This window comes from Eubalaena glacialis, chromosome 3 (genome assembly GCF_028564815.1).
Source record: "Eubalaena glacialis isolate mEubGla1 chromosome 3, mEubGla1.1.hap2.+ XY, whole genome shotgun sequence".
Lineage (NCBI taxonomy): Eukaryota > Metazoa > Chordata > Mammalia > Artiodactyla > Balaenidae > Eubalaena > Eubalaena glacialis.
In genome coordinates, this window is record NC_083718.1 from 159,641,761 (window position 1) to 159,667,698 (window position 25,938).

General features: G+C 52.8%; 1 protein-coding gene across 4 annotated transcripts in view; it reads right to left on the minus strand.

Annotated features, from left to right (window-relative positions):
• SZT2 (SZT2 subunit of KICSTOR complex) overlaps window positions 1-25,938 on the minus strand; it is a 51,078-nt gene that overhangs the window by 18,170 nt on the left and 6,970 nt on the right. For all 4 annotated transcript variants that reach the window (XM_061184342.1, XM_061184341.1, XM_061184343.1 and 1 more), the window contains exons 2-40: window positions 23,156-23,281; window positions 22,675-22,848; window positions 22,195-22,365; window positions 18,773-18,904; window positions 17,862-18,003; window positions 17,343-17,449; window positions 12,748-12,958; window positions 12,353-12,523; window positions 11,696-11,930; window positions 11,377-11,506; window positions 10,489-10,631; window positions 10,084-10,236; window positions 9,823-9,937; window positions 9,391-9,608; window positions 9,076-9,291; window positions 8,609-8,687; window positions 8,268-8,362; window positions 7,828-7,996; window positions 7,513-7,627; window positions 7,286-7,399; window positions 6,914-7,084; window positions 6,655-6,749; window positions 6,288-6,411; window positions 6,017-6,181; window positions 5,721-5,925; window positions 5,301-5,416; window positions 4,944-5,190; window positions 3,933-4,074; window positions 3,693-3,785; window positions 3,476-3,554; window positions 3,079-3,372; window positions 2,776-2,917; window positions 2,502-2,597; window positions 2,350-2,413; window positions 1,932-2,117; window positions 1,416-1,583; window positions 1,240-1,327; window positions 1,069-1,140; window positions 690-891 (exon numbers count right to left, since the gene is read on the minus strand). In XM_061184342.1, the coding sequence (XP_061040325.1) occupies window positions 690-891; window positions 1,069-1,140; window positions 1,240-1,327; window positions 1,416-1,583; window positions 1,932-2,117; window positions 2,350-2,413; window positions 2,502-2,597; window positions 2,776-2,917; window positions 3,079-3,372; window positions 3,476-3,554; window positions 3,693-3,785; window positions 3,933-4,074; window positions 4,944-5,190; window positions 5,301-5,416; window positions 5,721-5,925; window positions 6,017-6,181; window positions 6,288-6,411; window positions 6,655-6,749; window positions 6,914-7,084; window positions 7,286-7,399; window positions 7,513-7,627; window positions 7,828-7,996; window positions 8,268-8,362; window positions 8,609-8,687; window positions 9,076-9,291; window positions 9,391-9,608; window positions 9,823-9,937; window positions 10,084-10,236; window positions 10,489-10,631; window positions 11,377-11,506; window positions 11,696-11,930; window positions 12,353-12,523; window positions 12,748-12,958; window positions 17,343-17,449; window positions 17,862-18,003; window positions 18,773-18,904; window positions 22,195-22,365; window positions 22,675-22,848; window positions 23,156-23,281 (5,765 nt within the window). The remainder of the gene's footprint in view (window positions 1-689; window positions 892-1,068; window positions 1,141-1,239; window positions 1,328-1,415; window positions 1,584-1,931; window positions 2,118-2,349; window positions 2,414-2,501; window positions 2,598-2,775; window positions 2,918-3,078; window positions 3,373-3,475; window positions 3,555-3,692; window positions 3,786-3,932; window positions 4,075-4,943; window positions 5,191-5,300; window positions 5,417-5,720; window positions 5,926-6,016; window positions 6,182-6,287; window positions 6,412-6,654; window positions 6,750-6,913; window positions 7,085-7,285; window positions 7,400-7,512; window positions 7,628-7,827; window positions 7,997-8,267; window positions 8,363-8,608; window positions 8,688-9,075; window positions 9,292-9,390; window positions 9,609-9,822; window positions 9,938-10,083; window positions 10,237-10,488; window positions 10,632-11,376; window positions 11,507-11,695; window positions 11,931-12,352; window positions 12,524-12,747; window positions 12,959-17,342; window positions 17,450-17,861; window positions 18,004-18,772; window positions 18,905-22,194; window positions 22,366-22,674; window positions 22,849-23,155; window positions 23,282-25,938) is intronic.

Sequence of the window (25,938 nt, forward strand, 5' to 3'; positions counted from 1 at the left end):
GATGGAATTCTCAATAGCAATTCTGGAAGCCTGGGTTCCATGCTTGCCTCACCAGCTGCCATACTGAGGCTTCCATCATGCAGCTCACCTTCTCTACCCTCAGATCTTCTTCCTCAGAATGGTGGGTCCTCCCTTCTCTCAACAGCCCACCCCTCTCAACACTGTGACTAGAGCAGTACTGAACCAGATACCTAGGTATGGATCCTGGCGCTGCCACTTACTGAGACCTTGGGCAAGTGTTTAACTTATCTGTGCTGGAGTTTCTTCATTCAGACCACGAGGATAGTAATACCTCATAGGGCTGTTACAGATTAAATGAGTTGATCCGTGTAAAATACTTAGAACGGTGCCTGCCGCATAGCAAGTACTTGTTAAATATTATCTATTATTCCTTATTTTTATATATCTTCAGCTCCTGAAGCTGCTGTGAACTACAGATGCGCTTAATGCTTGGCTAGGAACCAAAATCCTCAACAGCTTTTCAACTCCATTAGGAAAGCAGAGTGATGTGCTTTGCTACAATCTGTGGGAAGTGGTCAGGAGCCCCCAACCTTAGAACACAAGTCAGACCCCTACCCAAACCCTCAGTCCCAAGTCTAGCCTTCTAACGACACTGAAGAGGGGTGATGTGGGACCAGGGAGAAGAAGCTAACATCAGAGTCAGGGTGTAGGGCCCCGCTGCTCCTTACCGCGCATGTGCATACACTTCCACACGGTCCTGCAGCACCCGGACGATGAGCCAGAAGTCAGGCAGGCAGGGCCCAGGAAGGCCTGCGAGCGAAGGCTGTGGAGGTGCCGGGCCGGGCGCGGTCCGCAGTGTGAAGGGGGCCTTCTCACCTGGGGTCTCACTGGGACCCTCACTGTCTGAGCCACTGCTGCCACCGTCGTAACCTGTGTCAAACGTGCTGAAGTTCAACCCCATCCTTAGGCTCATCTGAGCCCCAAGTGTATCAGCTCGGTGGGCCCCTCCAGGTTAGTCCCTTCTGATGGCCCTGCCCAGACCTTTCACTGTGCAGCCCTGAGTCCACTTCCCATCAGCTTAGTCTTCCATGCCCCGCCCCAGCTTACCTAGGTGGTCTGAGTCCACACTGCCCTGACTGGACATGAGGCTGAGTCCCCGGCTGGGCCCAGTCTGGCTCCCTGGGAAGAGAAGGGAAATGCCTGGAGCCTCTCTCAATCCTGCCGAGGATGCCCTCTGAACATGCAAGCAGGGCCAGGGAGGTGCAAGTCCTCTCTTACCTCGCTGGGGCAGGCTGGGCAGACTGATGAGCAAGGGGCCCTCAGAATCCTCTGGGGAGCCAGGGGCTTGGGGGCTGGCTGTCAGGGCCTGAGAGGCAGGAAGTCAGGATGGAGTACAGGCCCCACACTTCCACCACCACCCCCTCCGTTCCCAGGTCAGCCCAGGAAAGACTCACCTCCCCTTCAACACCTTCCGCCCTGTCCTCCTGACTGTGCCAAGCCCAGGCCGCCGAAGGGGGCTCCCCACGGGACCCACCTGGCTCTTGGCCAACTGCCACAAAGAAGAAGCCACTGTCAGCGTCCTCAAGAAGAACATGCCCAGGGAGGTGGAGGCGGCGGAACTCCTGGGGAGCAGGAGCCAAGGGCAGAGATTAGGCAGGAGCAGCCCTCCCTGTTCATGGCACCCCACACTTCCTCATCAGACCCTCACAACTACCGGGTGAAGCAGACACTAGCATCCCTACTGCTGAGTTACGAAAAGGCTCAGTGACTTGCCTAAGGTTCAACAGGCCCAGTGGCAAGGTTGAGCTGGGTCTCTTCCCACTGAGCTGGGCTGCCAGGCATGGGGTAAAGGTCAGACAATAGGGTGAGGAGGTGAACTCAAACCAAGAGAGAGCCTTCCGGTTCTGTATGTGGAGTCCAGGGACGGACGGGCCCCCAGGTGACCAGGGAGCATTCTGAGGGCAGCATACCTCCTGGAATTGTGTGAGGGAACGCTCTGGCCCGAACACAAAGCTCAGTGGCAGAGTTTGGCGAAGGCAGGTGGAGCGTCCAAGAGAGCTATGGATGTGGGCAGCTGCACGGTGCAGGGCAGGGCTCTGGGGGAGGCCGCCTCTTCGGAGTGCCCCCACCATCTCATCCTCCAGCAACCAGCGGATCTACAGGTGGAAAGCAATCCAGGAAGTGGTGAAGGGCACCTCCCATGCTGATTGGGACATCACTGCACTCTTAGATTAGAAGATACTGGAAGATACTCCACCTCACAGACTGAGAGAGGCCTCACTTGGACCCCAGCATAAACAGGGTGCCTTACCTCACCATCTGATGGAAAGGGGGTCAGTTACAGTGTTGAGGGGCTGTCACTTAGGTTGGGGGAGGGAAGGCCCTCACCTCACTCATGGTGGTCTCAATAGCCAGTCTGTGGGGTGTGGCCAAATTAGATAGTCCTGGGTGCCTAATTGGAAGAAAGGTTTAGATATTGGTTTCCAGAAAACAAAACCAACAGGGAACAAGGAACTCAGAGAGGGAGCATAAGGAAGTACCTGTCTTCTCCTGGAGGTGGCAGTGGGGGCCCCAGGCCATCATCGGATGGTTGCCCTGGGGATCGTGGGAAGGACGTACTGCTCTCAGATGTTGACCTGAAACCGGGTAGGAGCAAAGGTCAAAGGTCAGCAGCTATTATCCTCCTAGGGCCTCCTCAGCATTCCTTTCTTGGAAACCTTAAGGTACCCTTAGTCCCCAGGTGCCCACAGATTTCTTAATGGTCCCCCTACTCCAACAAGACCCCAGATTCCCCCACCAAACTTGCTGCCCCACCGGTGGTGCTGAGGGTCTGAGGTCGGGGGGAGCTCCACTTCCAGGGGCAAGGTCAGCACAAAGACGTCCAGAGTGACACTGAGGTCCCGCAGAGGAACTCGGCCTCCAATGGGGGGGCCTTCCAGACTAGAAAGCACCTGGCCTGGGAGAGGAGGGAAGTTAGGGGTTACTGCAGCCCTGGGATGAACACAGATTCCAAGTCTCCAGGGCTAAAGAGTTACACCCGTAGGCTCTCCCCGACCCCCAGGCAGGCAGACAGGCTGTATTGGACCAGTGGCCCTCCCCTAGGCACCCCAAACTCACCCAGGCAGGTGGGCAGGCTGCACACGGGTACTGAGCTGTGCTGGCCGCGTAGCCGCACAGAGCATGTGAGGTGCAGGAAGAGTGGTGGCAGGTCATGTGCCAGGCTCTCGGGCCCCGTGGGTGAGTCGCCCCCCAGGATGCTGAAGGAGTCTTCATCGGGGTTCACGGTATCTGCGTCTGACAACGAGGCGGAGTCCAGCCCAGCAGGCCCCAGGTCTGGTTCACGGCTCTCGAGGTATTCCACCTCCAGCTCTGGGTCACTCTCGGTGACCACACAGCAGGCAGATGTGTCTCCTAGAGATACACGTCGTGTGGTCAACAGGATAGGTTGGCAGCAAAGGCCCCTGAATCCTGGCTTGAAGCAGCCTTTCCCACCTCTACCCGCTTGCCTATATACCTTCTTCTCCCATGAGCTCAGCCTCTGAAAACTCCAAGTCACTGACTTTTCTGTCTCCTGTGTCCCGGGGGCCCTCATCCTGGGCAAAAGAAAGAGACAGTATGATCCAAGGCAGGGCCTCAGGGAACCGAGAGTTAAGAGGATCCGGGTGGGTCAAGCGGGGCCTCTGGGGCTACAGGTTGGGGGTAGGAGGGAGGTAAGGGAGAAAGCCACTCACCTCACGCCTGCTGGATGGAGGGCAATAGAAGAAGTAGTGGGGATTGGAGGGCACTGTGCGGAAGTACAGACTGCTGATCTCCAGGAACTTCTCCTGTTTGGGGGTTAGAAGGAGGCTACGATGTCAGTCACTGCTCGGCAGGACACTGCTCCCACCCTAGAATAGACACCTATACACCCCCAACCCAGGAGGGACCACTGCCCCCCTGTGCAGGCAGGACTCTGCCCTCTCTACCCTCACCTGGATGAGGCTATGAAGGGCATCGTGTGCCTCTCCTCTGAGCTGGCAGACGTCTGTCAGAGATATCTCCAGGCCAGGGTCTGGATGGCCAGGGACACGGGTGCTCTGAAACTCAGGCTCGCTTAGGTCCTCGGTCTCTATGCTGAGTGGTCAGGGTGGGGTGGGGACAGTGAAGTGTTAGGAACCATCAAGGCCTAAATGAGCCTGCTTCCCGAGTGGGAGCAGCACACACCTGTCTGTCTTTGCCTCTAGGAAGGGTGCTTATTAGCACACGACATGGGCGGGAAGAGGCCAGGAGAGCCAACCCACCCGTCTTGGCTCTAACCTCCACATTTCTTAGTGGCTGGACATTTCTGTGAAACAGAGGAATGAGTAAGGCTGACTCCCAGTTTTCTGACTTGGACCAGTGTGTGGAGGGAGAGATCTTTCACCATGGAGGAGGGACACAGGCGGAGAAGCAAGGGTTGGTGGGAAGAAAGTGCACTCATTTAGAAGGCATGAAAGGTGTGGGATCTAGACCTCCGCAGAGAGAACTGGGCTGTACTTCCGATCTGGGCATCATCAGTGGACTCGTCCTTCCGCTCCTTCTGTTTCCCCAGTGCTGACCCACTGCAGACACCAGACACATAGCCGTCTGTCTGCATGCCTCTCTCCCTCCCTTCAACAGTTTTTGCCTCTATGAAACTCACGGTTTGGGGGATTGTTACTATTACGTGAATGTCCTCAGAACAAACTTCTACTTTCACTGATGGCCACTGACAACTCCCCACCCCTAATCTAGCTCAACACTCCACACCAGAACAGGAGAGCCAGGAGAACAAGGAGAGTAGGAGAGGAAGACCACCGTGGGTGCCAAATGGGAGAAAGAAGCCTGGGCAGGAGTGGTGGGAAGCCAGGACAAAGCACGGCTGGGGACTACCGTGCACAGCCACTCCCCCAGGTCAGAAGGCCCCTGCTTATAGGGGCTTTGTCTGTGTGCCCCCTTATACGTCATTCAAGGACCATCCCAACCTGGACTCAGAAGCCAAGACAGCTCGTTCCCGAGGCTCGGGGCCCTCCTCCACACTGCTGCTGAAGGGCCCAGGGCTGAGAGGACCAGGGCTTAGGGGTGCATGAGGCAAACCCCGAGTGTGGCCACACAGTGCGAGCAGAAAAGGGGTGATGTCTACTTCCTGTAGTAGCTCCTCACAGGCGTCCACTGCTATCAGCATGTCCTGCGAGGTCACGCTCTGTGCTTGCTGCAAGCTCCGGAACAGCCCTGGTGGAAGTGGAAGGGGCCACGAGGGTCAAGCTCTGCAAGGGCCTCTCCAGTCCCCACGCCCGTAATCCTGCAAAGTGGGCTCCTCCCTGCCACGGCGTCACACTCACCACGGACGTAGCATCGCTGTGCATGCTCCTGCAGCAAGGCACAGTGGGTAGCTGCCTCCTTGTGCCTGGGCTCCATCCAGGCTGAGGAGAGGGCAGGCTGGTCGAGGAGCTGAGTCCTAGAAACAGGAGGAAAGAGAGGGCTTGGCCAGCTCCCCTGGTGACACCTCAGACTCACCATCCCCAACCTTCCAGTGGATCATCCTTAGGTCCCTACCAAACATATTCACGGCCCAGCAAGCTCAACTGATGTGCTGAGGAAGTCCAGCACGAAACGGGCAGGACATGGCTCAGAAGCTGAGCTCCTGCCACTGACCATCAACCTGTCTGTCCGTACCCCTGAGTATGTCTCTGAGCCACAGATGGGGGCCACGGTTGGCTGGGGGTTGGGAGAGGACCTAGGTCAACACTGAGGGCACTCACCGGAAGACGAGGTCTCGGGGCGCCTGAGGGGGCTGCACACCCACCATCTGCTCCCTCAGCGCTTCCAGGGAACAGCTATAGATGTAGACAGGACACCGGGTCCGGGGCCCATCTGCACCCTCTGTCTGTGAAGCCTGGCGCCCAGTGTAAGCTGGTAAGTCCCGATGGAAGGGTGGGCTCAGCTCTCCTGGATTCTGGGCACTGTCTGTGGGCAAGAGGTGGCACATGGCTTTGAGACCTCTTATCTGTTCCCATTCCCGCAGCAGCTTAACTGACTTAAGGGTCAGCAGCCTTACCGCTGGCTGGGGTGACACTGAGGATGGGGACCTGGGACTTTGTTGCCCTGACCCCAGTTCCTCCCAGATCTTTCAGGCTGGGAGCCCCGCTCCAGTCCTCGAACTTAGACTTTGTCTCCTCTTGAGAGGGTCCCTCCAGGCCACAGGCAGCCAGATGCTGGACATCTGAAAAGGAAAAGCAAGACATAACTCAGAGCCGCCTGCTGGGCTGGTGAGGGAGCTCCAGGGCTTGTATCTGAGGGGGTTAGTGAGAGAGGTCAGCGGTTGGTACCTGAGAAGGTCGCAGGGAGGAAAGTCAGAAACACATGCTGGGGGGTCACAAGCCTTGCATAGCAGCGCCACTGGGGGGGCTGGGCAGAGTTGACAGGCCCGAGAGTTTCAGAAGGGCCTAGACTCTGTAAGAGAGAAACAAACTTAGAGCCATCTATAAGGGACCATCCAATGCCCGCTCTCTTCCTCCGCCTGAGAGTCCATCCTCAGGGATAGCTTGCAAGATCGGGGACCAAGGGGAATGATGGCATCCTGTCAGTGGAGGGGGGCACTTAGTATCCCCAGTGATGGAAAGCTGGGGTGTGAATATGTGGGGACGGCAGGAGGTCACTATGACAAAGGGCTCAAGGGGATGCACCAGTGCTGACCCGGGTGGGAAGAACTGAGTCTCCGCTGGCCTGGGCGCTGCCGCCTGCTTGATCCTTCAGGATCCCACAGTCCCCCAGTGGTGGCCCCTCTGGACCTACAACGGGGGTAGAGGGAGGTGGGAGAGAGCAGGGCCAGCAAGAGAGGCAGGGCTCTGAGGTGAAGGGAAGGGGAGGCCAAGACCCAGACAGAAGGCACCCTGTGGGGTGGGGGAAAGCGGCTGGGCCAAAGTCCGGTGCCGGGAACGAGGCGGGGGCTCACGTGGACTGTGGCAGCTCCTCCGCAGCACCTCGCGCAGGAAGGCGGCCTGGTCGGCGGCGGGCAGCAGGAGCTCCCGGTCACTCAGCTCCTGCCCCAGGCAGCTGTGCAGCAGGCACAGCACCATGTCGTTGGCGGGACAGGGCCCCTCGGCGAGAGGGACGCCCTCTGGCTCTGCCCGACACACACTCTGCTCAGCACCAAGGGCCTCCTGCTGCCCGGCGCCCCCGGCTCAGCCCCAACCAGCCCGGCCCCTCCTGCAGCCTCCAAGCCCCCTCCTGCGCCCTCACCCTTCCGCTCATTCACAGACTCATCTGCCCTCTATGTTCTAACACTCCCTGGCTGGCTGGCCCTCTAGGTACAAGGTTCACCCACCTCTGGAAAGCAGAAGGAAGAACATCTGGATCTGCTGGCACTGCGGCAACAGTCCCATTAGGTCAAAATGGAAAGGGATCTCGTGGACACAGGCGTCTCCTCCCTGGTCCAATCCTGGGAGGGAGGGAAGGAAGACAAGAGCGCAGTGAGGCCCACAGTCCCTGACTGTGGCTGCCTTCTCCCCACCCGCTCCCCTGCTCCTCCCCAGGGGCCCCCTCCCCACTGACCGTCAGAGACCCTCGGCTCTGGGGGCAGGGGACTCCACTCCTTGCTCTGGCACAGCTGTATCAAGTACTCAAAGCTCAGCATGGAGCCTATGCAGGCAGCATCCCGAGGGTGGAGCTAGGGGAGGAATAGCAGAGGGCAGGGGTCAGCCCCTCCTGGCCCAGAGAACCGCAGCCTCCAGCTCTCAAGGAAGCCCTCACAGTCACGGACATTCAGAACACAGAGATTCAGGGGGACCAGGAAGCCGCCAAGCTGTGCTGCTCCCAAGGGGATGCACCCAACCTGGTAAGTGGTAGGGTACTCCTGAGGCCACTCACAGCTCGAGGGATCTCAGAGTATGCCAAGTCCTGGAGGTGCCTCCAGCTCTCAGGGCCAGGTCCCACTCGTCCATACTGTGGTTCCACCCACACCTCGGTGACCAGGTTGAGCTCCGAGTCTCCCTCCAGGGCCTCCACCTCCACATCATTGTCATCATCTGTTGAGAAGCTAAAGGAGGAAGGGCTCTGAGACTGGAAGAAAGGAGAGTCCAACCCACCACCACCTGGTGGGGAGTTGGTCCATGAAGGGCGGGAAGGCCAGGGCACACGGGACAGCCACAGTTCACACGTGGTCTCTCCAGACCTGCGTCTGCCCAGTGAAGCATCTGGAGACAGTATCCCCCGCCCCAACTCTCAGCACTGGGAGACAGAACTTCAGGGGACAGTAGGAAGAAGGGGGAATGTGGAGCAAGGCGGCTCAGAGAGGGGCTGGGCCTCACCTGTCCTTGGTGGAGGTAGAGTGCGGGGGGAAGAGGATGTACTGGATGACGCACGTGTGCCTCTCTTCGACTGCAGCCTGCCCCGGGGGCTCGTTCTGGGACAGGATGGGAGAGCTTGGCCCTGCCCCAGCCCAGGCAGAGATCTGGCCTGGCCCAGCTCTGACCCTCAGCACTTTAGTCCCCTCGCCACACTGTCCTGGGACTGGCCTCAGGCCTTGGGTCCTCTGGCCACAGGGTCCCTGTGAGGCAGCGTTTCCAGCGGTCCCAACCCAGCTCAGAGGTGAGTATCCCTGGGATGATGCTGGACCTTGGTGGGAGGGGTCGTGAGGGACAGCACATACCTGAATTGGAAGCTCCAGGACCATGTTGATGATTCCTTCCCCGCTGCAGGCAAAGTGGAACCCTTCCGAGAGCCGGACTCTGAAGCCCCACAAGAGTGGGGGTGGGGACAGGATGAGATGGGGAGAGACACTCAGTGTACAGCCCCTGCTTCCCACGCCACTTATATACCCACTTTCCAGCAGCCATCCAGGCAGACTTGTCTGCTGGTGGCCCTGCCCAAACGACTGGTCCCTCAGGGGTGGCAGGCCCAGTTAGGGCCAGAGGCCAAAATAAACTGAGTCGGGGGAGTTCTGGTGGGGAGGGCAGCAGCCCACACTGCTCTGTGCTGGATCCTCTGCATAGCAGCGGCTGCAGCAGAAACTGGGGCTGAGAGGGGGCGGTATCTGGCTTAGGCTTTCTGCCAGCTTCCAAACCCAGAGTCTACACTAGACTCTGCCCAAGTTGCCCAGCAGGCTTGGTGACGTACTCAGTGAGGATGGAGAGGAGCTGGGCGATGGCGCTGAGCGGCAGTGCGGGGGCCAGTCCTGATGGGATGCTCCAGAGCCAGCGCTGATGGTAGAGGTAGCGGGATAGCGACGCTAGGCTAGAAGAGGCTGAGCGGCCCGACACCAAGGGCAGTGGCCCTGGTGGCTCCAGTGTCAGCAAGAAGGGTGCCCGGTAGTCCAGCGGTAACTTCTCATACCTGAGCAACGGGGGCAATTCCCAGTTGACCTCTACTCATACCCAGCTTAGCCGCAGCCCCCCGCGTGCTCCTGGCCCTGTCCCCACTCTCTTTACCAACCTGATGAGCAGCTTGTCCAGTGGCTTATGCAGGACCACAAGGCAGGGCCGATCAGACAGGGCCTGCTGTGGCCCCAGCATGGGGGGGGACTTGGAGGGAGAGTTACCCCCACCGGCGCCCCCCAGCCCTTTTCGTTTCACCTTGGGTGTTGGCTCCTTGCTTTGCACCCGGTGGGGGAAACGTAGGCGCAGGATTTCTTCCCGCAAGTCCGACACGATCTGAGGGAAAAATGTGATCAGACCCTCCTACTCCCGTCTCCTACAGATGTGGAGAAGGGGCCCACAGGCAAGGTGAGAAAGCCTTGTACCCCAAGCCTTACTTGGTCTGGGGGCTCCTCCCTCTACTGGCCCTGGCCCTGGGGGGTCTGGGGAGAAAGAGCTAGTCAACATTCCAGGGCTCCTTGGGCTGGGAGTGAGTCGGGGCCCAGCTCACCTTGTGCCGAGCCTGTGCTGGCGTGCCGATGGGGAAACCCAGGCGAAGCACCATGCACGGGGCCTTGGAAATGATGCGGATCATGTAGAAGGAGGAGGGGGGCTGGTCTGGGGCACTGGGGAGAAACGGGAGGGAGTCCGTGAGCAGCCCTTGGCTGGGAGAAGATGGGTTTAGGAGGTAGGAGGGAGAGGGTTTGGGGTGAGAGGAAGAGACGTGGGATGAGGGGGAGGGGGAGGAGTGAGGGGACATCACTTTGCCCACCTGGAGAGCAGCTTCACATAGGAATAGCCCTCCACTAGCACGAAGCTGCTCCAGTCACGGAGCAGGGAGGTCAGCGAGGAGTGTGAGATCCTGCACTGGACGGTGCTGTAGCGGCCATTGCTGCCCGGCGTGTGCAGGTGCTTGGGGATTGGCCTGGGAAGAGGGTGTGGAGAGAGGGCAGCCCTCCCAGCCCCAGTCATGGGGCAGAAGAACAGACTGCTACCTCTCTCTGCTAGGCCCTGTCTGAGGATCTGAAGGCTCATGAGCAGGAGGGCTAGGACGGCTTGGAGTTATCTTGGCCAAGGTCGGTACGGGCTCATCTGCTGCTTCCCTTCTCCATCACTCCCTGTCCCCTCACCCCAGCCCCTCCACCCCAACGATGGCCCAACTATGGCGGATACCCACGTGTCATGTTCCAGGATTAGCACTAGGCGATGCATGTGCAGCCAACGCTGCCATGAGTTAGCATCCATGGACAGCACTGGCTTCCAGTAGGCAGCGAACTGGGCGTGGGAGGAGTCGGAACCACTGTGCTGAAGGGAGAGCACCTGCGGACAGGAAGGACAGCCCTATAGGAGCATTCATGAATAACCTCCACGCAGCAAACAGAGCCGTGGGGCTCAGGGGGTCAGAGGTGGCACTGGTGTAAGGCTAAAGGAACCCATGGCCCAGCCTGGGACAGAGGCAAAAATGGCCTCCAATACGAAGGCTGGATTAGGATGAACGAGCCCAGGGACAGGCTGTGTAGCCCTTTAAAGCTGAATCCAGGCAAAGGATGGAACTTCCATCACTGACTTTGGAGGAAAGCCGCTGAGTGATGGCAGGACCCCAGGATGAGGCCATTATTTGCTAGCATAAGCCCCCTGCTTGTCAGTGCTAGGCTGACAGCCGGGGCTGAGTGTGGAGAAAGCACAGGACAAAGGGAGCCATGGTCTTCAGGAAGTGCACAGTTCACGGTGGTTGGCTGAAGGTGCTGGGGGAGGCCAGAGTATGCCACATGGAGACGGGCAAGGGGGCTCGCAGCCAGCTGGGAGACAACCACCTAGACATTCTGCAAGTCTTTACCTCTGACACCCGTGGTCTGCTGAGGACAGCCTCTCTCTATAGACCCTTCCTTCCCCCGGGGGTGTGGAAGGAGGGAGGGGGCTCTCAAGGCTAAAGCTTAGGGTCCTGGTTTGGGGGCCTCAGATTTGAGAGGAGAGGAAAACGAACGTGGTTCTGGGCTCTAGATGCAGTGCCAATCCAAGTCTGGGTGGGCACAAGATAGGGAGAGTGAGCGTTGGGGCCCCTCACCGGGGTGGTGGAGCCGGGCGGGATGTAGAAGAGAGGCACTCCGCTCTTGGTGCTGTCGGGAAGCGTGAAATGTTCCGGGACTGAGGAGAAGGACTGAAGGTGGGCTAGCATCTGGTCCGTCTGATTAATGCTGCAGAACAAGTGCCAACCCTGAGCCTCATCGGACTCTGGTGAGTCAGAGGAGGGGAGCCCCAGGGGCACAGGGGGCCCTGGACACAAGCCTAGTGCTCGGGGTGACCCTCTCTAGCCCCCAGTTTCACGCATCTGTCCCTCCGCACAACAAATGGGGCATCCCTCACTGAGCGGTGACCTCACTCACCTCTGCAGCGTGTTCCAGAACCGCCGGATAACGTGGGTCCGATACAGCGAGCGAATGGGTTGCCTTAGCGCACAGGACACATCATGCAGGATGTCATAGCCACCTTCCATTGTCACTTCCACCCGGGTGCCTCGAGGGCCCTCAGGCTCCAGGGGCCAGGGGGCCACAGCCACATACTCGATGCGCATGTTGTGTTTCCACAGCAACACCAGCTTCACCTCCAGCTGGGACCCTCCTTCAGGGGAAGCAGGAGAGCTGGTTAGGGCAGGAGGGCATGGGACTCCAGGCCTGGGACTGAGTCCTATCCGAAACCCCACCTACCACATGGAACTCTAGCCTGGCCAAAGGTTCCAAGCGTAGTTCCACAGAATGCAGGCCCAGAGCCTGCCAACTGACACAAACTGAAGTTTGTAAGAGTAATCTGAAAACAAAGCTAAGTTCAGGACACCACACCATCCTCAGCTGACTCACCTGGGGCAAAAGGAGATGGAATTGGGAAGCTAAATGCTATGAGAACTAAGCCCTGAAGGCAACTCAGAACCCACTTGTCTCAAATGATAGGCAGAATCTGTCACTGAGACACCCTCTCATGCACGGTACATTTGTGTCTTCTGCTTTGTTCAGACTTGTGGGATACAGCAGGGCCTAAACCCTTACCTTTGGCCAGTGTGACCTCTCGGACACTGTAGCCCTCTCGAAGCCGCACAGACACGGTGCTGACCAAGTCAGCCGGCACCTCCTTCTCCGTGTGCTTCTTCCGGCGCAGGGCCAAGGCAGGGTTGCTGCTTGCGGAGACCAGGTGCTCATTAAACAGGCGGTGCTGAGAGCCTAGAAGACCAGTGAGGATGGGGAAGGGGAAAGTGTTTTATCTGTTAGCTGACAGAGGCACAGGAGCAGAGGCTACACTGAGTCGCGAGAGAATAGTGCCAAAGCCGTCAGCCCCAGTTATACTGCTAGTGCCCCGGGGACCCAAGCCCTAGATGGATTCCCGCATCATCTCTAGGTCCACATTATATTCCCCTGTTCCCACACCTGCCCCAGTCTGCACTCACCGCAGTAATATTCAGGGTTCAGGGCTTCCCCACTGCGCAGGAAGGAGTAGAGGAGAAACGCCCGGTGGTAGACAGTCAGACCCAGGTTGCCTGGCTCGGGCTCAGGACAAGTGGACAGGTAGGAGCCAAATGTTGCCATCGCGATGAACTTCATCAGTTCCACGTTGGGCACATGGCCAAAACTACAGTCATAAGAATAAACTCCTCCTACCTGAAGAAAGTGAGCAATTAAAGAGACCTAGCTCCAAAAGAGGCACCAGGCTGGGTGGCTGCTCCCATCCCTGACCCACACGGTGGGAAGTGGGCCAGTGTTCTCCCAAGACAGACCACTGCTCTGCAGCTTTCCTTCCCTGAGCCCTTCTGTCTGAAGCCCATGCCATCTAGCCACACCCCTCTTGCTCCACCTCAAATACCAGCCTGCCCCCATTCACTAAAGATTTTGGCCACTGGTTCACTGGATTCCTGTCATCATCTCAAGACTACAGTGTCTAACAAAGTGCTTCTCAAACTTTAGGGTGCACACAAAACACCTGGGGATTTTGTTAAAATGCAGTAGGTCTGGGGTGGGGTCTGAGAGTTTGCATTTCTAACAAGCTCCCTGGTGATGCCAAGGCTGCTGGACTGTGGACCATATTTTGAGCACCAAGCCTAAAGACTGGAGATTGGCAAACAACATATAACCTGTGGTCAAATCTAGCCTATCATCTATTTTTGTAAATAAAGTTTTATTGGGACTTCCCTGGTGGCACAGTGGTTAAGAATCCGCCTGCCAATGCAGGGGACATGGGTTCGAGCCCTGGTCTGGGAAGATCCCACATGCCGCAGAGCAACTAAGCCCGTGTGCCACAACTATTGAGCCTGCGCTCTAGAGCCCGCGAGCCACAATTGCTGAGCCTGCATGCCACAACTATGGAAGCCCGCACGCCTAGAGCCCATGCTCTGCAACAAGAGAAGTCACCTCAATGAGAAGACCACGCACCGCAATGAAGAGTAGCCCCTGCTCGCCACAACTAGGGAAAGCCCGCATGCAGCAGCAAAGACCCAACGAAGCCAAAAAGATAAATAAATAAAATAAGTAAAATAAATAAATAAAGTTTTATTGGAACACAGCCATGCCCATACATTTTCTTATCGTCTGTGCCTCCTTTCAGGCTATAAGAGCACAGCTGAGTAGTTGTGACAACCACATGGCCCACAAAGCTTAAAATGTTTACTAGTTGGGGGACTTCCCTGGTGGCGCAGTGATTGAGAATCTGCCTGCCAACTCAAGGGACACAGGTTCGATCCCTGGTCCGGGAAGATCCCACATGCCGTGGAGCAACTAAGCGCTGCGTCACAACTACTGAGCCCACGTGCCACAACTACTGAAGCCCACATGCCTAGAGTCCATGCTCTGCAACAAGAGAAGCCACCACAATGCAAAGTCCGTGCACCGCAACAAAGAGTAGCCCCCGCTAGTCGCAACTAGAGAAAGCCCGCGTGCAGCAACGAAGACCCAACGCAGCCAAAAATAAATAAATAAATAAATTTATATTTAAAAAAAAAAGTTTACTAGTTGGCCCTTTGCAGATGTACTCTAGATGGTTCATTCAATTCCCTGGCCTCTCTGCTCCTTAACCCTTATCACCAGGAACCTTATTCCACTCACCTGCCCTCTGACTACACATTGGCCCTGGGCTTCACCTGGAACTACTTCCTCTTTGCAAATTCAATTGCCACATCCGACTGATTACACACAACTTTGTCCCATTTTTAGGTTCCTTCCATCCTCCTCCTGCTGCTCTTTGACTTCATTAAGGCTCCCAGGCCTTGAACCTCTACTCTTTTCAAATCTATCCACGTCCTCCTGGCCCTCCTTTCTCAACCCAGCCTGGACCCCATGGGCAAGCAACTTCTTATGCATCATTCTCAACTCCCTGGCTGTCTTCACCTTTTCTCTGCTTCCACCTGAAAACCCCAACTAGGATCACAAGTTCTATACTCAGATCCCAAATGAGATCCCAATGAATCCCAAATGGAAAAAAAACTGCATAGTTGTGTAGGTTGGCACCACATCAAAACATACGACACCCAGGGGCTTCCCTGGTGGCGCAGTGGTTGAGAATCTGCCTGCCAATGCAGGGGACACGGGTTCGAGCCCTGGTCTGGGAAGATCCCACATGCCGCGGAGCGACTAGTTCCGTGAGCCACAATTGCTGAGCCTGAGCGTCTGGAGCCTGTGCTCCGCAGCCAGAGAGGCCGCGATAGTGAGAGGCCCGCGCACCGCGATGAAGAGTGGCCCCCACTTGCCACAACTAGAGAAAGCCCTCGCACAGAAATGAAGACCCAACACAGCCATAAATAAATAAATAAATAAATAAATAAATAAATAAATAAATAAATAAATAAATAAATAAATAAAAATTAAAAAAAAAAATATACGACACCCAACCCAGCTAGTCCTTCGGGGCCGTCCTCAGTGCCGCTCCTCCTTCCCAGCTCTGCCTCCCTCCCTCCCTCCCTCCAGTACACATCCTCACCTTCTACTCTGGAGAGAAATCAGAGGCCCCCTTGGCAGAATTTATTTACATCTTCACTTCTATCCAGTCTCAAAGAAGAAGTGACACTCTCCTGCTCCTAAAGAGTCCCTCCATCTGTTTCTTGAGCCAATGCCCTCCTGTCAATTTAGGGACTTTACTCCATCCGGCTTCCTTTCCTTTCCCTTATTTTCAAACTCTGCTTCATCACAGCTCCTTGGAAACATGCTGAAGTCTCTAGCTTAAAACACAAAACAAAGCAGAACACCCCTCTCCTTCCACCCTGTACTCCCCTCTGGCTGCCATTCTCTCTCTCGCTCCCCACTTGATCTGAACAACCAAATTCTGCGTGTCAACACTTTTCTCTACTTCCTTCTCTTCTATCCACTCTTCAATCCACTGCAATCATTTCCCTCACTGCCTCTTCACTGAAATGGCCTGGAAAAAATCCCCATAACCACCTCCTAATCGCCAAACCCAAAGGGCACTTTTCTTTTCTTTCTTTTTTTTTTTTTAACATCTTTATCGGAGTATAATTGCTTTATAATGGTGTGTTAGTTTCTGCTGTATAACACAGTGAATCAGCTATACATATACATATATCCCCATATCCCCTCCCTCTTGCATCTCCCTCCCACCGTCCCTATCCCGCCCCTCTAGGTGGTCACAAAGCACCAAGCTGATCTCCCAAAGGGTACTTTTCATTCCTCATTTTACATGATCTCTCTGCTGCATCCCATGCTGTTAAGTTCTCCTTTTTTCCCCCAAACTCTGAAATTTTTGACATCAGAGCTCCCGGTTCTTGTCTGATGATTTCCCTTCATTCTTTGCTGGGCCCTCTTCCTATGAAAGATCTTTGAACACTGGTGGCCCCCAGGTTCTTTGGGGACCCTCCTCCCTTCTCAAACACCATGTGTTGGCTGCCAAATCCTAACTTGCTATCTCTCAGCTAGTGCTGTCTCTTGAGTATCCGATCTGCATATCCAACTGCTAACTGCTATGAATGGCAGTCATTTATTACGTAATTATGCATTATGCTAAGCCCTTTAAATGCACCATCTCACCCATTTACAAATGAATCCAACCAAGAAGTGACAGTGATGTGCCCCATGTCACACAGCCAGTAAGTGAAGCCAGGATGCCGGCCAGGCATGCCTAACTCCAGAGGTGATGCTTTACAGCTACCCTGTTGACCCACAGGCACCTCAAACACAACATGTACACACCTGGATTCATCATCCTGTCCTCACTCCACCCCAACTGCTGCTCTCTGTTTGCTCTGCCAGATACACAGTCATCAGTGAAGTCAGAAACTTGGAGACATCCTTAGCCCCTCTCTCTTGCTCACCCCTTACATTCTGCTGATCATAAGTTATGTTGACTCTACCGCTTCATTTCCTCAATCCTACCGCCTTCTCTCTTACCCTGAATTCCCCCAGTTTAAACCCTGATCCTCTCTCACCTGACCACTGCAATTAACAGCCTCCCTGCCTTCTCTCCTGCCCTTCCCCCAGCAATAAGAGTGACCTTTATAAAACATACACCCAGTTAGTGGTTTTCCTTCCATATATCTCCATCACCCACAGAATTATGCTGGAACGCCTAACACAGCAGAAGCGGCTTTCCATGCTTGGCCCATGCCTACCCTTCAGCCTTGTTTCCCACAGCTCTCTGCCTCCTATCCTATAGTCTGTCAATCCAAACTGGCTGCAGGTCCCTGAATATACCTACTCTCTCCTCTGCTTAAGCCAGTTTGAGCTGGGTTTTCTGACCCTTGCAACCAAAACAGTAATAATTAATCTAATAAGAGAGGTGGGACTGGAACTGACTGCCAGACTGCAAATTCTGCATTCTTCTTACTATAACACGCTGTCTCTCACATCCTAAGGAAAGAGGACAAAGATGAGAGTCCTCTCCCACCACAGTACCCACCCTGTTCTAGACATGATGTCCCCCCCACCCTCCAGAACTATGTCATTGGCTTTACCTGGGAAATCATTGCCTACAAGAAAGTAACCAGCCACATCCCACCTTGTGATATACGACACCTCCCTCTCCTCCTTCCCAGAAAGTCCTCACCTGCACAAAGGAACAAGCCACAGTGCCACTGCGAAGCTGGTTCAGCAACGTCTCACAGACAGCAACATCAGGGACACTGGTCACCCCATCTGTGATCACAATGATACCTGGAGCAGGAAGCATCAGACTCAGACCTGGGGACTCTGGCCTGATCAAAGTCACGGGGAGGCATTTGATGGACGGGGCCTCAGTGTCCACCAACCAATGTGTTTTATAATCCTCCAGAACCTTTCCTTCTCTCCTTCCCTCCTGCTCCTTCCTCTTGAGGGCTGGATCCCAACTTCCTCCTAAGTGACGACCTTGGTGCTCTACTCCTTCCCACTAGGGTCCGTGACAGTTGTCAGAGAAGGGGGTACTTGAGATATACACTAAGAAACACTTACCTTTTACAAACAAGGAAACAGACACTCTTCCCTGGGGCCCACTGATCCCCTGGAACCTCTATCTTTGCCGATAATGCCCCCTTCCCTTCCCGTATTCCCCCTTTTCCCCAATCCCACCAACATTCCTTCTACTGACCTGCACTAGAGTTTGACGGCAGCAACTGCAGTGCCAAGATGCCCTGACGGATCATACTGACCAGTCCAAGATCAGCTGTCACCATGGAGACTCCCACTTTCCGGCCTGGGGGCTCCCCTGAGTCTGGAGACTGGTCCTCTGCCTGGCTCAAGTTACAGAAAAGATAGAATGGGACAGATGGCACTGCTGCCCCATCCACAGCAAAACCAGAATTTATAGCCCAGCACTGCCCAGGCCAGATGGGCCTAATCCTGTGAGGACCCCAATTCCCCTACTGTGTGGCCAAGTCCTGACTATGCTCCCTCCCCTAATGTGTGCTTGGACACTGACCCTCAGATGGGCAGGGAGTCCAGCACCAGATGAAGCACCACACTGTACTGGAGCAGGGCTTCCCCACCTTTTGTCAATAAGGCCCCTTTCCCACATTTTTCCCATCGCCATTATGAAATATCTTACACATCAATCAGATTAAGTCTTCAGACATATAGAACTGCTATCTGCCTGGCTACTTCTAGGATATCTAAAGGAACGAGAGAGTGCACTGTAGTGAGCCCAAGCAGCCTCATCGCTGATTGTACAAAATACTAGAGCTCAAAGTCACCCATGATCACCTTCTCAGAGCCACTGGGGGAGAAGATCCAAGACTGAAAAAACACAAGCAAATGGCCTTCACATTTTCTCCCAGCAAGAACGTGTGTCTTGGGGAGTGTATCCGAGCCCTCTTCAACAGGAAACCTGTTGTGTGCACTCACTAGCACTTCTTTCCTTGGCTCCCTCTGTCCCTGGCTTTCAGCCCTTTTTTTCTGCTGTCTTTTCCCTCTATAATATTTGGCTTGTCCTTCCTCTCTCCTCTCTGTCCCTTAACAGCTCCTCTTTCTAAGTGGCCTCTACCCACTTTCTCTCCCACATACCTGGCTCTGGGGATCATACTGCTGCTGCAGCATGGTGGCCACCTTATCCTCAAAGAGACAGAGCTGCTCATACACCTGCTGCAGGAACACCTCCCGCTGGGAAGGGTCCAAAAGGCAGCCCTGGACCAGCACCTGAGAAGCACAGTGGAAAGAGCAAGACATGAAGGTCAGGGGGACACTGGGCAGTACCCCTCTGGTCTCCCTATTTATTCTCCACACTGGGCTTCCCCAAGCATGGAGGCACCGTAAGATCTTCCAGTTTCCTCCACCTTGACCTCCAGAACATTGTCTATAAGCTGCCCTATCTGGCCAGGCAAAGCCTTTTTCATTGACTCGTACTTTCTTATTCTTGTTGATTTCTAAGCACTGCACACAGAAGCTGTTCTGGACCTTTTCTCTTTTTTAAGCTCAAAATCTTATTCCCCCAGTGAATGCTCCTTCTTTCCTTTTACCCTCAGCAGATAATTCCCAGCCCCCTCTTCACAGAGAAAGGAAACAAGTCAACAGGAACTACCCACTCACCCTAACCCTGAGGGTGTACTACTCTCCAACCCATTGAAAATGTCCTTAGTGTTTGCTAGATGTTTATATCTATCTGTGTTCTAGTTCTTCCTTTCAGGCTCAGAAGAAAAGATTCCTCTTCCTCCTTTTTCTCCCTAAAGCTAATCGTTCCATCCACTCTTGGATCTTTTATCTAATAGCTTCATTCTCTCTCCATGGGGTTTCCTTCCTTCTACTCTCGACATAAATAAATGTCCCCATCCTAAAAATTTTATAAAGGCCTGGTGGTCCCTGTGGTGGCCCTCGGGATCTCTCCTCTCTCCCTGCCCCCATCAGACTCCTACAACCTGCCCACTTCTCCCCAACCCCTGCCCTCCCGTGCAACAGCTACTTCTCTCTATTCAGGTGAGTGGGTGGGGACAGCCAGAAGAGGGCAGAGCGGGACTCTGGACCACTAAAGGCCTGACTGTGAGAAGAGAAACAGAATCAGAGGAATAGTGGGAACTGGGGCTGTGAAAAGGTGAGAAAGATGCTCAGAGCTGTATTGTTTAGAAGAGTGAAAACTGGGTCAACCTAAGGGTCCAACAGTAAAGGTTTGGCTAAATATATAACGACAAAATATGATAAAATATTAAGACAAGTGGTCATTAAAAATTGTGTTTTCAAAAATATTTAGTGACACGGAAAAATGCCCATATCATACGTTAAAAAAGCAGGATGTAAAACTGTGTGTTTAGAATGAGCCTGATGTTTCTCCTCTCTCTGGATGGAGGGGTGGTGGTGAGGGAAGTAAACACAAACTCAAAGAGAAGAAACACAGTCCACAACATGTCAATAGTAGTTATTTCTGGGTGGTTATTATGAGTGAGTTTTGTGAGTTTTTTATATTTTGCGTATTTTTCAAATCTCCTTCACTGGGCATGTATTATAAACGTGACTTTTTGTTTGTTTGTTTGTTTTGAAAAACAGCAGGATGCATCTTGAGGGAGCTACAGAGACAGTGAGGAAGCTGTCTGACTTCTTAGCTGACTTAGTGGCAAGTGGCCCTGGAGGCTTACCTAAGTTCTCAGTCCTTGTCTTCTCCACAGCTGCTGTCCTCATTCAGGACTTATCTCCTTTCCCATGCTGCAATACTCTTCTGCCTGTTCTCCCCAATCCAGAATTTGCCCCTCATCCATCTTTCTCACCGGCCACAAACAAGTGTGATCTTCCTAGTGTACGCATCTGATCCTGTCACTGACATTCCAAACCTCCAGTGGTTCTCTACCCATGGCTAATAGTTCTAACAGCTAACATTTGCATGTTTTCTATGTGGCAGGCACTGTTTTAAATGCTTGACATGTATTAATTCAATCACCATGCAATACTGGTACTGTTGACATCCCCATTTTGGAGAAAAGACCCAGATGCACAGAGAGGTTAAGTAACTTGCATAAGAGCACACAGCCAGTAAGTGGTATAGCCAGGAAGCACATAAGGCAGTTATTCCAGATCCAGTGCTCTTCACCACCACACTAAACTCCCCTACAGAATAAAGTACACGTTCTTAGCCATGACATTCAAGGCCTTTCATAATTCTGCCCCCACTTATCTCTCCAGTCTCCTCTTTACCAACCCCCTAACCTTCCCCCCATCATTCAAACTTCATTGTGTCCAACTGAGTAACATGTAGTTCCCTAGAACCCCTGTCTGAGAGCACAGTTTCATAGCTCTGTGTCTTTGCTTTTGCTGGCCCCTCTGCCTGGAAAGCTCATTTCCTCTTCTTTGATTAGTTAACATCAATTCATCCTTCAAGATTCAGTTCAAATGCCTCTTTGTCCAAAAGTCTCTCCTGTTGCTGCCCCAGGCTTGGCTGGGTGCTCCCATGGCACGAGTCAAAACTTACCAGTGTCCTTATCACATTCAACTGAAATTACCCCCTTTTATATCCATCTCCACAACTAACTCTCAACCCCTCCCATCAGGATAGGGACAGGGTCTGATTCATTTGTGTCTCCAGGACCTAGCCCAGTCAGGCTTTAGTAAGTGTTTGTCAAAGTGAACCAAGTGTTGAGTGATTACCTAATATCCAAGCTTTTCCCGCCTTGACTGGTAACACCTGCAAAGTCTGGGGATGTAGCCCACAACCAACAGTCCTAACACCTGCACTAGGAGAACACTTTAAACCAGGGCAGAGGGCTGGGATCCAGGCATGTACCAATTGCCTTGTGTATATTTCAGCCCCTCAGATACTGTTCCTTGCATCCCCTTCTCTCAAAGCCAGTTTGATAGCTAAGGTGACAATGAAGCCATCAGGGACAATTTCAGGGTAAGCCTCTACCAGTGAGTTGAGGGTGGTTAAGAGTAGATGAAGGGAAACTGGACCAATGCTTATCTAAGCCCAATACAGATATTCCAGTAACAGACTTGGCCATTCTCCAAAAAGGAGTGCCTTCTGATGGCCTGCTTGGGTGCTGGATAAGCCCTGTAATTATCTGTGTAGTCAGCATTACACCCAACAGTTCACAGGGCTCTAGGAGAAAAATGAACCTCCTCTGTCCTTGGAAGAAATTATGTTTCTGGGTCTTTGTTTCTCCTGCTGGTAGTGCAAGGAGTTAGGACATTAGCTAACCTTCTGATGGAACTAAAGGGAGCGGGGGAGAGAAAACAGTCATTCAGTGGCCAGAACCAGAGACTTAGAGGAGGAATGAGAGGGGCATTTGTCCAGTCAATGCCAACTCACCTAATGCTATGGGAAGGCCCTTTAAGACCAGAGCAATGGATGCTTCTTAAGAGGAGAGAGACTCACAGAGATGACTAGGAACAGGTTCGAGGAGAGCTGGGGACTTTGGGCACGGAGAGTGGAGACAGGATAAGGACTTGGTCAGTGGACTATCCGAAATTAGGTCTGAGGATACAAACTTGAAGGAAGGATGCAATACCTGGTGGGACTGCAAGCCAATGATTGAGGAGTAGGCCTGGATAGTGATGTAGATCTCAGGTTGGAAGTCGATGCAAGATCCAGGCACTCGGAAGGGCCGGAGCAGCCCGCCTAGGCAGCGGGAGAGGGCATGGAAAACTTCATCAAACAAGATCTCCCCTGTGGAATCATCCTGAGGGCAATGCAGAGAAAGGTCTCTCAAGGGTAACCAAAGGCAGCCCTGAGCAGAGGGCAGAAACAAGCAGCTTCCATGGGTCAGTGGGACTCTTAAGGTTGATCACACATCCAAATACAGTGCCACAGATGAATGGGATCTGTCTTCAAACACCCACCACTCCTTCCGTTGTGTAAAGGAAACCTGTCTCCTTTCCAAAATGGTATCATTGTGGGATCATTCTTCACTTATCCCAGGCCCCTCCTCTTCTCCTCACTTCCCACCCAATCCTTTCTTCCCACTGTCTCCCCTCAACCAACCCCTTACCACAATGCCAGTAGATGGGCTGAGGTCCAGCTCAATGACAAACCGATACTGCCAGGCCAGGAAGGTGACCCGGGTGGATGGTACAAGGAGGAATGGCCTGGGGACCACCGGTTCATCTGGCTGCCACCCAGGAGGCAGGACACTGAGGACTTCCAACTCCTGCTCAGACTGAAGCTGACAATTAGGATGGGGAGGAAAGGGAAGAGTCAGGAAGTCACCCCTTTCTTTCCAGGACCTGACTTCCATATCCAAAATGACACACCACTGGTTCTACCTTCTGCAACCCAACCAAGCACTCTTCCGAGCTGGAAAAACAATTAAAGATTTCCCCTGGGGAATCATCTTGTGGGCAAAGTCACTTGCCCCTCCTAGAATCAGACCCCTCAGAGTTAGTCTCCCCTCCTGTGTGTTTCCAGCACCCTCCTAAAAAAACAGATCCTCGGGGCTAGCCCTTCACATCCTGTGTGTCCCTGGGCCTCACCAGCAACTCCTGGGGTGTGGCCTGCACAGTCTGATGCAGGTGATTGAGGAACCAAGCCAGGCGAACATTTCGGGATATTCGATAATCCTTTTTCATCAACAGGAACACCTGCCCAGCTTCTTCCACCTGGGGACAAAGAGACATTTAATAAATCCATAAAAATTCACTAGTTCCTAGTACATACAGATCATGGTGCAAGTAACTTGTCCAAAGAGCTCAGAATCCATTAGTGAGAGGCAAGGCAGCAGAAGTGAAACGTTTACCCCCACCTCAGTGCAAGGGCTTCCCAAGGATTCAATTCTCAACTCTTGGTTCCCATTCCCCCTATAAAGACCTCTATGTAGACCAAGTGACCTTTGCACATTTCAACGGATATGTGAGTTTCTCCTATAAACTCTAAGTTCTTTGAGGGTGGGGATTGCGTCTTGCTCTATTTTTGTGTCCCTGTGCTTAGCAAATTGCTTAAAACAGAGCAGACAATAATGCCTGGCAGTTCCCCCTAATAAGCCTTGACAACAGCAGGCACTAAAGGATCTTCACTGGGTGAATGGCAAGCCTACTAAAGACCTCAAAGCCCAACTTCTGAGAGTCACAGTCTCCCACCCCCACCCTTCTCAGCTGTCAACGCTCTAGTTCCTTCCTTCCACTGCCTCATAGGCAGTCGGTTCAACTGTGTCCTAACAAGTGTCAGGTCCTTTGCCCGTGTCCTCACCTGTCACTACACAAGCCCAGCTAAATCTTGACTCAGGATGAATTTGACTTTCTTCCTTATCCACACAAATACCACACCAGCTGTACTTTGACAGAAAGAAACTTGTCACCTTGCCAGTGGTGCCACTTCTAGTGGCCTTTACCAATCCTTTTACATCTCCCTGGTCAGTTACCTTTCCTTACTCCCCTCAGGTTTTCCAATCTCTCAACCCCCGCCGTCCTGGCAGATAAATTTGCCTACTGTTTCGCAGAGAAAATAAGGGTCAACTGGTCTGAACTCCCCCAATGTTTCTCTAACATTCCTTTACCCCCTTACTCTTGCCTCAGATGAAAAGATTACTCTCCTCCTGTTTAGGCAAACTGCAAATTTCTCCTCCGGTGTTCCTAGTGAGGGGGAAATGACAGGCTGTGAGGAAGTGAGCAGAAGTCAGTGACTCCCTGTTGAGAAACGGGATGTTGAAAGGAAGTGAAGTTTTTTTTTCCAATAATGGGGAAATATGCATGGAGAAGAGATGGAAAAAGTCCTGGAAAAGCAATAATGAAGGGTGCCTGATGTCGGAGAAGAGTGTGGAGAGCAGAGATGCAATGACTAAAGATGAAGGAAGACTTTCTTCTTCAGAAGGCAAGCATAAAGAAGTATAGAAACAGATATTAGGAAATGGCATGGATGAGAGGAGAAGGAAGAAGAGGGAAGGAACTCATATTTATTGAGCACCTAAAATACATTCAATAGTACACTGTAAAAGTTAAGTACAAGAATTTCAGATTCAAACAGCCTGGGTTTGAATCCCAATTCAGCCTCTTATTAGCTGTGAGATTGTGGAAAAGGCACTTAAACTATTTAAGCCTCAGTGTCCTCATTTGTAAAATGGAGATAAATCCTAATACCAATCTAATTGTGCTGTTCTGCGGATGAAGGGAAACCGTGCATATGAAGCGCTCAGCACAGTGCATGGCACTTATAAGAATATAATAGAAGTTAATTATTACAGGTTATTACCAGGCCCAATACTAGGCTCTTTACCTAAGTAACTGCATTCAGTCTTCACACAAAACATTTAATAGAAGAAAGCTGAGGTCCAAAAAAGTTAAGTGACTTAGCAGAATTCGTAGGCATAGGGTCAGAAGTCAAACCCAGGCTTGATGAGCTGCAAAACCTATCTACTGAGTGTGACAGCTGGATCAAACTGGGGACTTAAGAGCAGAAAAGATTTAAAGTGGTTACAAGAAGGAACACGATGGGGGTTTATAAATAGAAAGGATGCTTTGACATAATCAAAAAGACAATTTAAACATCAATATGATGTGATTTAGTATTATTTTGTGTTTTGTCTCTACACCATCTAAAATCACATTTTGGGAAATACTACTCTCTGTTATACTGTTTCCCTGCACTAGGCTGAGGCAGGCCCTGGCTAGGATTTTGGATTTTATCCAAGAGTTAGGTCAAGCGACCAAACTCTTTTTTCAGCAGGGCAGTACTATTATATCTGCATTCAAAAAAATTCCGTCTGGCTACCACATGATTTAGAAAGATCCCCTAACAACCAGGGGAGATGACAATGGCCTAGACCAGAGCTACTCAAAGTAGCCATTCTGTGAACTGTTTGAGACTGTTCCTGAAGAGACAAGTAGTTGTGCTAGAATGTAAAACCAGCACTGCCTTTCACTGAGAGAGTCTTGGAAAAGTCAGTTGAACTAACCTTCAAGACAAGTGAGCAAGTGAAGTGAGCTCAGTTGCACTTTAAGGAATCTTTAGAATAAGATGGACAAGAACCGGTGATTAACTGAAGTAGGGAGGAAAGTAACCAAAAAAAACCAGGTGTCAAGGATGACTAAGGCAACGTCAGAAACCAGTAAGTTGCAGGATGATTTCCATTAGCTAGAGAAATCAGATATAGTTATTTCCCATCATTTCTAACCACCATCCCCCTCAAAAGGTCCCATCAAACTGAACGCTCTTATTGCCAAACTCCTAAAAAGACAAAAGGGGTCTACTGGCAAAGAAGGAAACTGCAGCAATTACCTGCCCTCTCTTTCTCTGATCCTTGGTCTCAGGAGGAGATACTCCC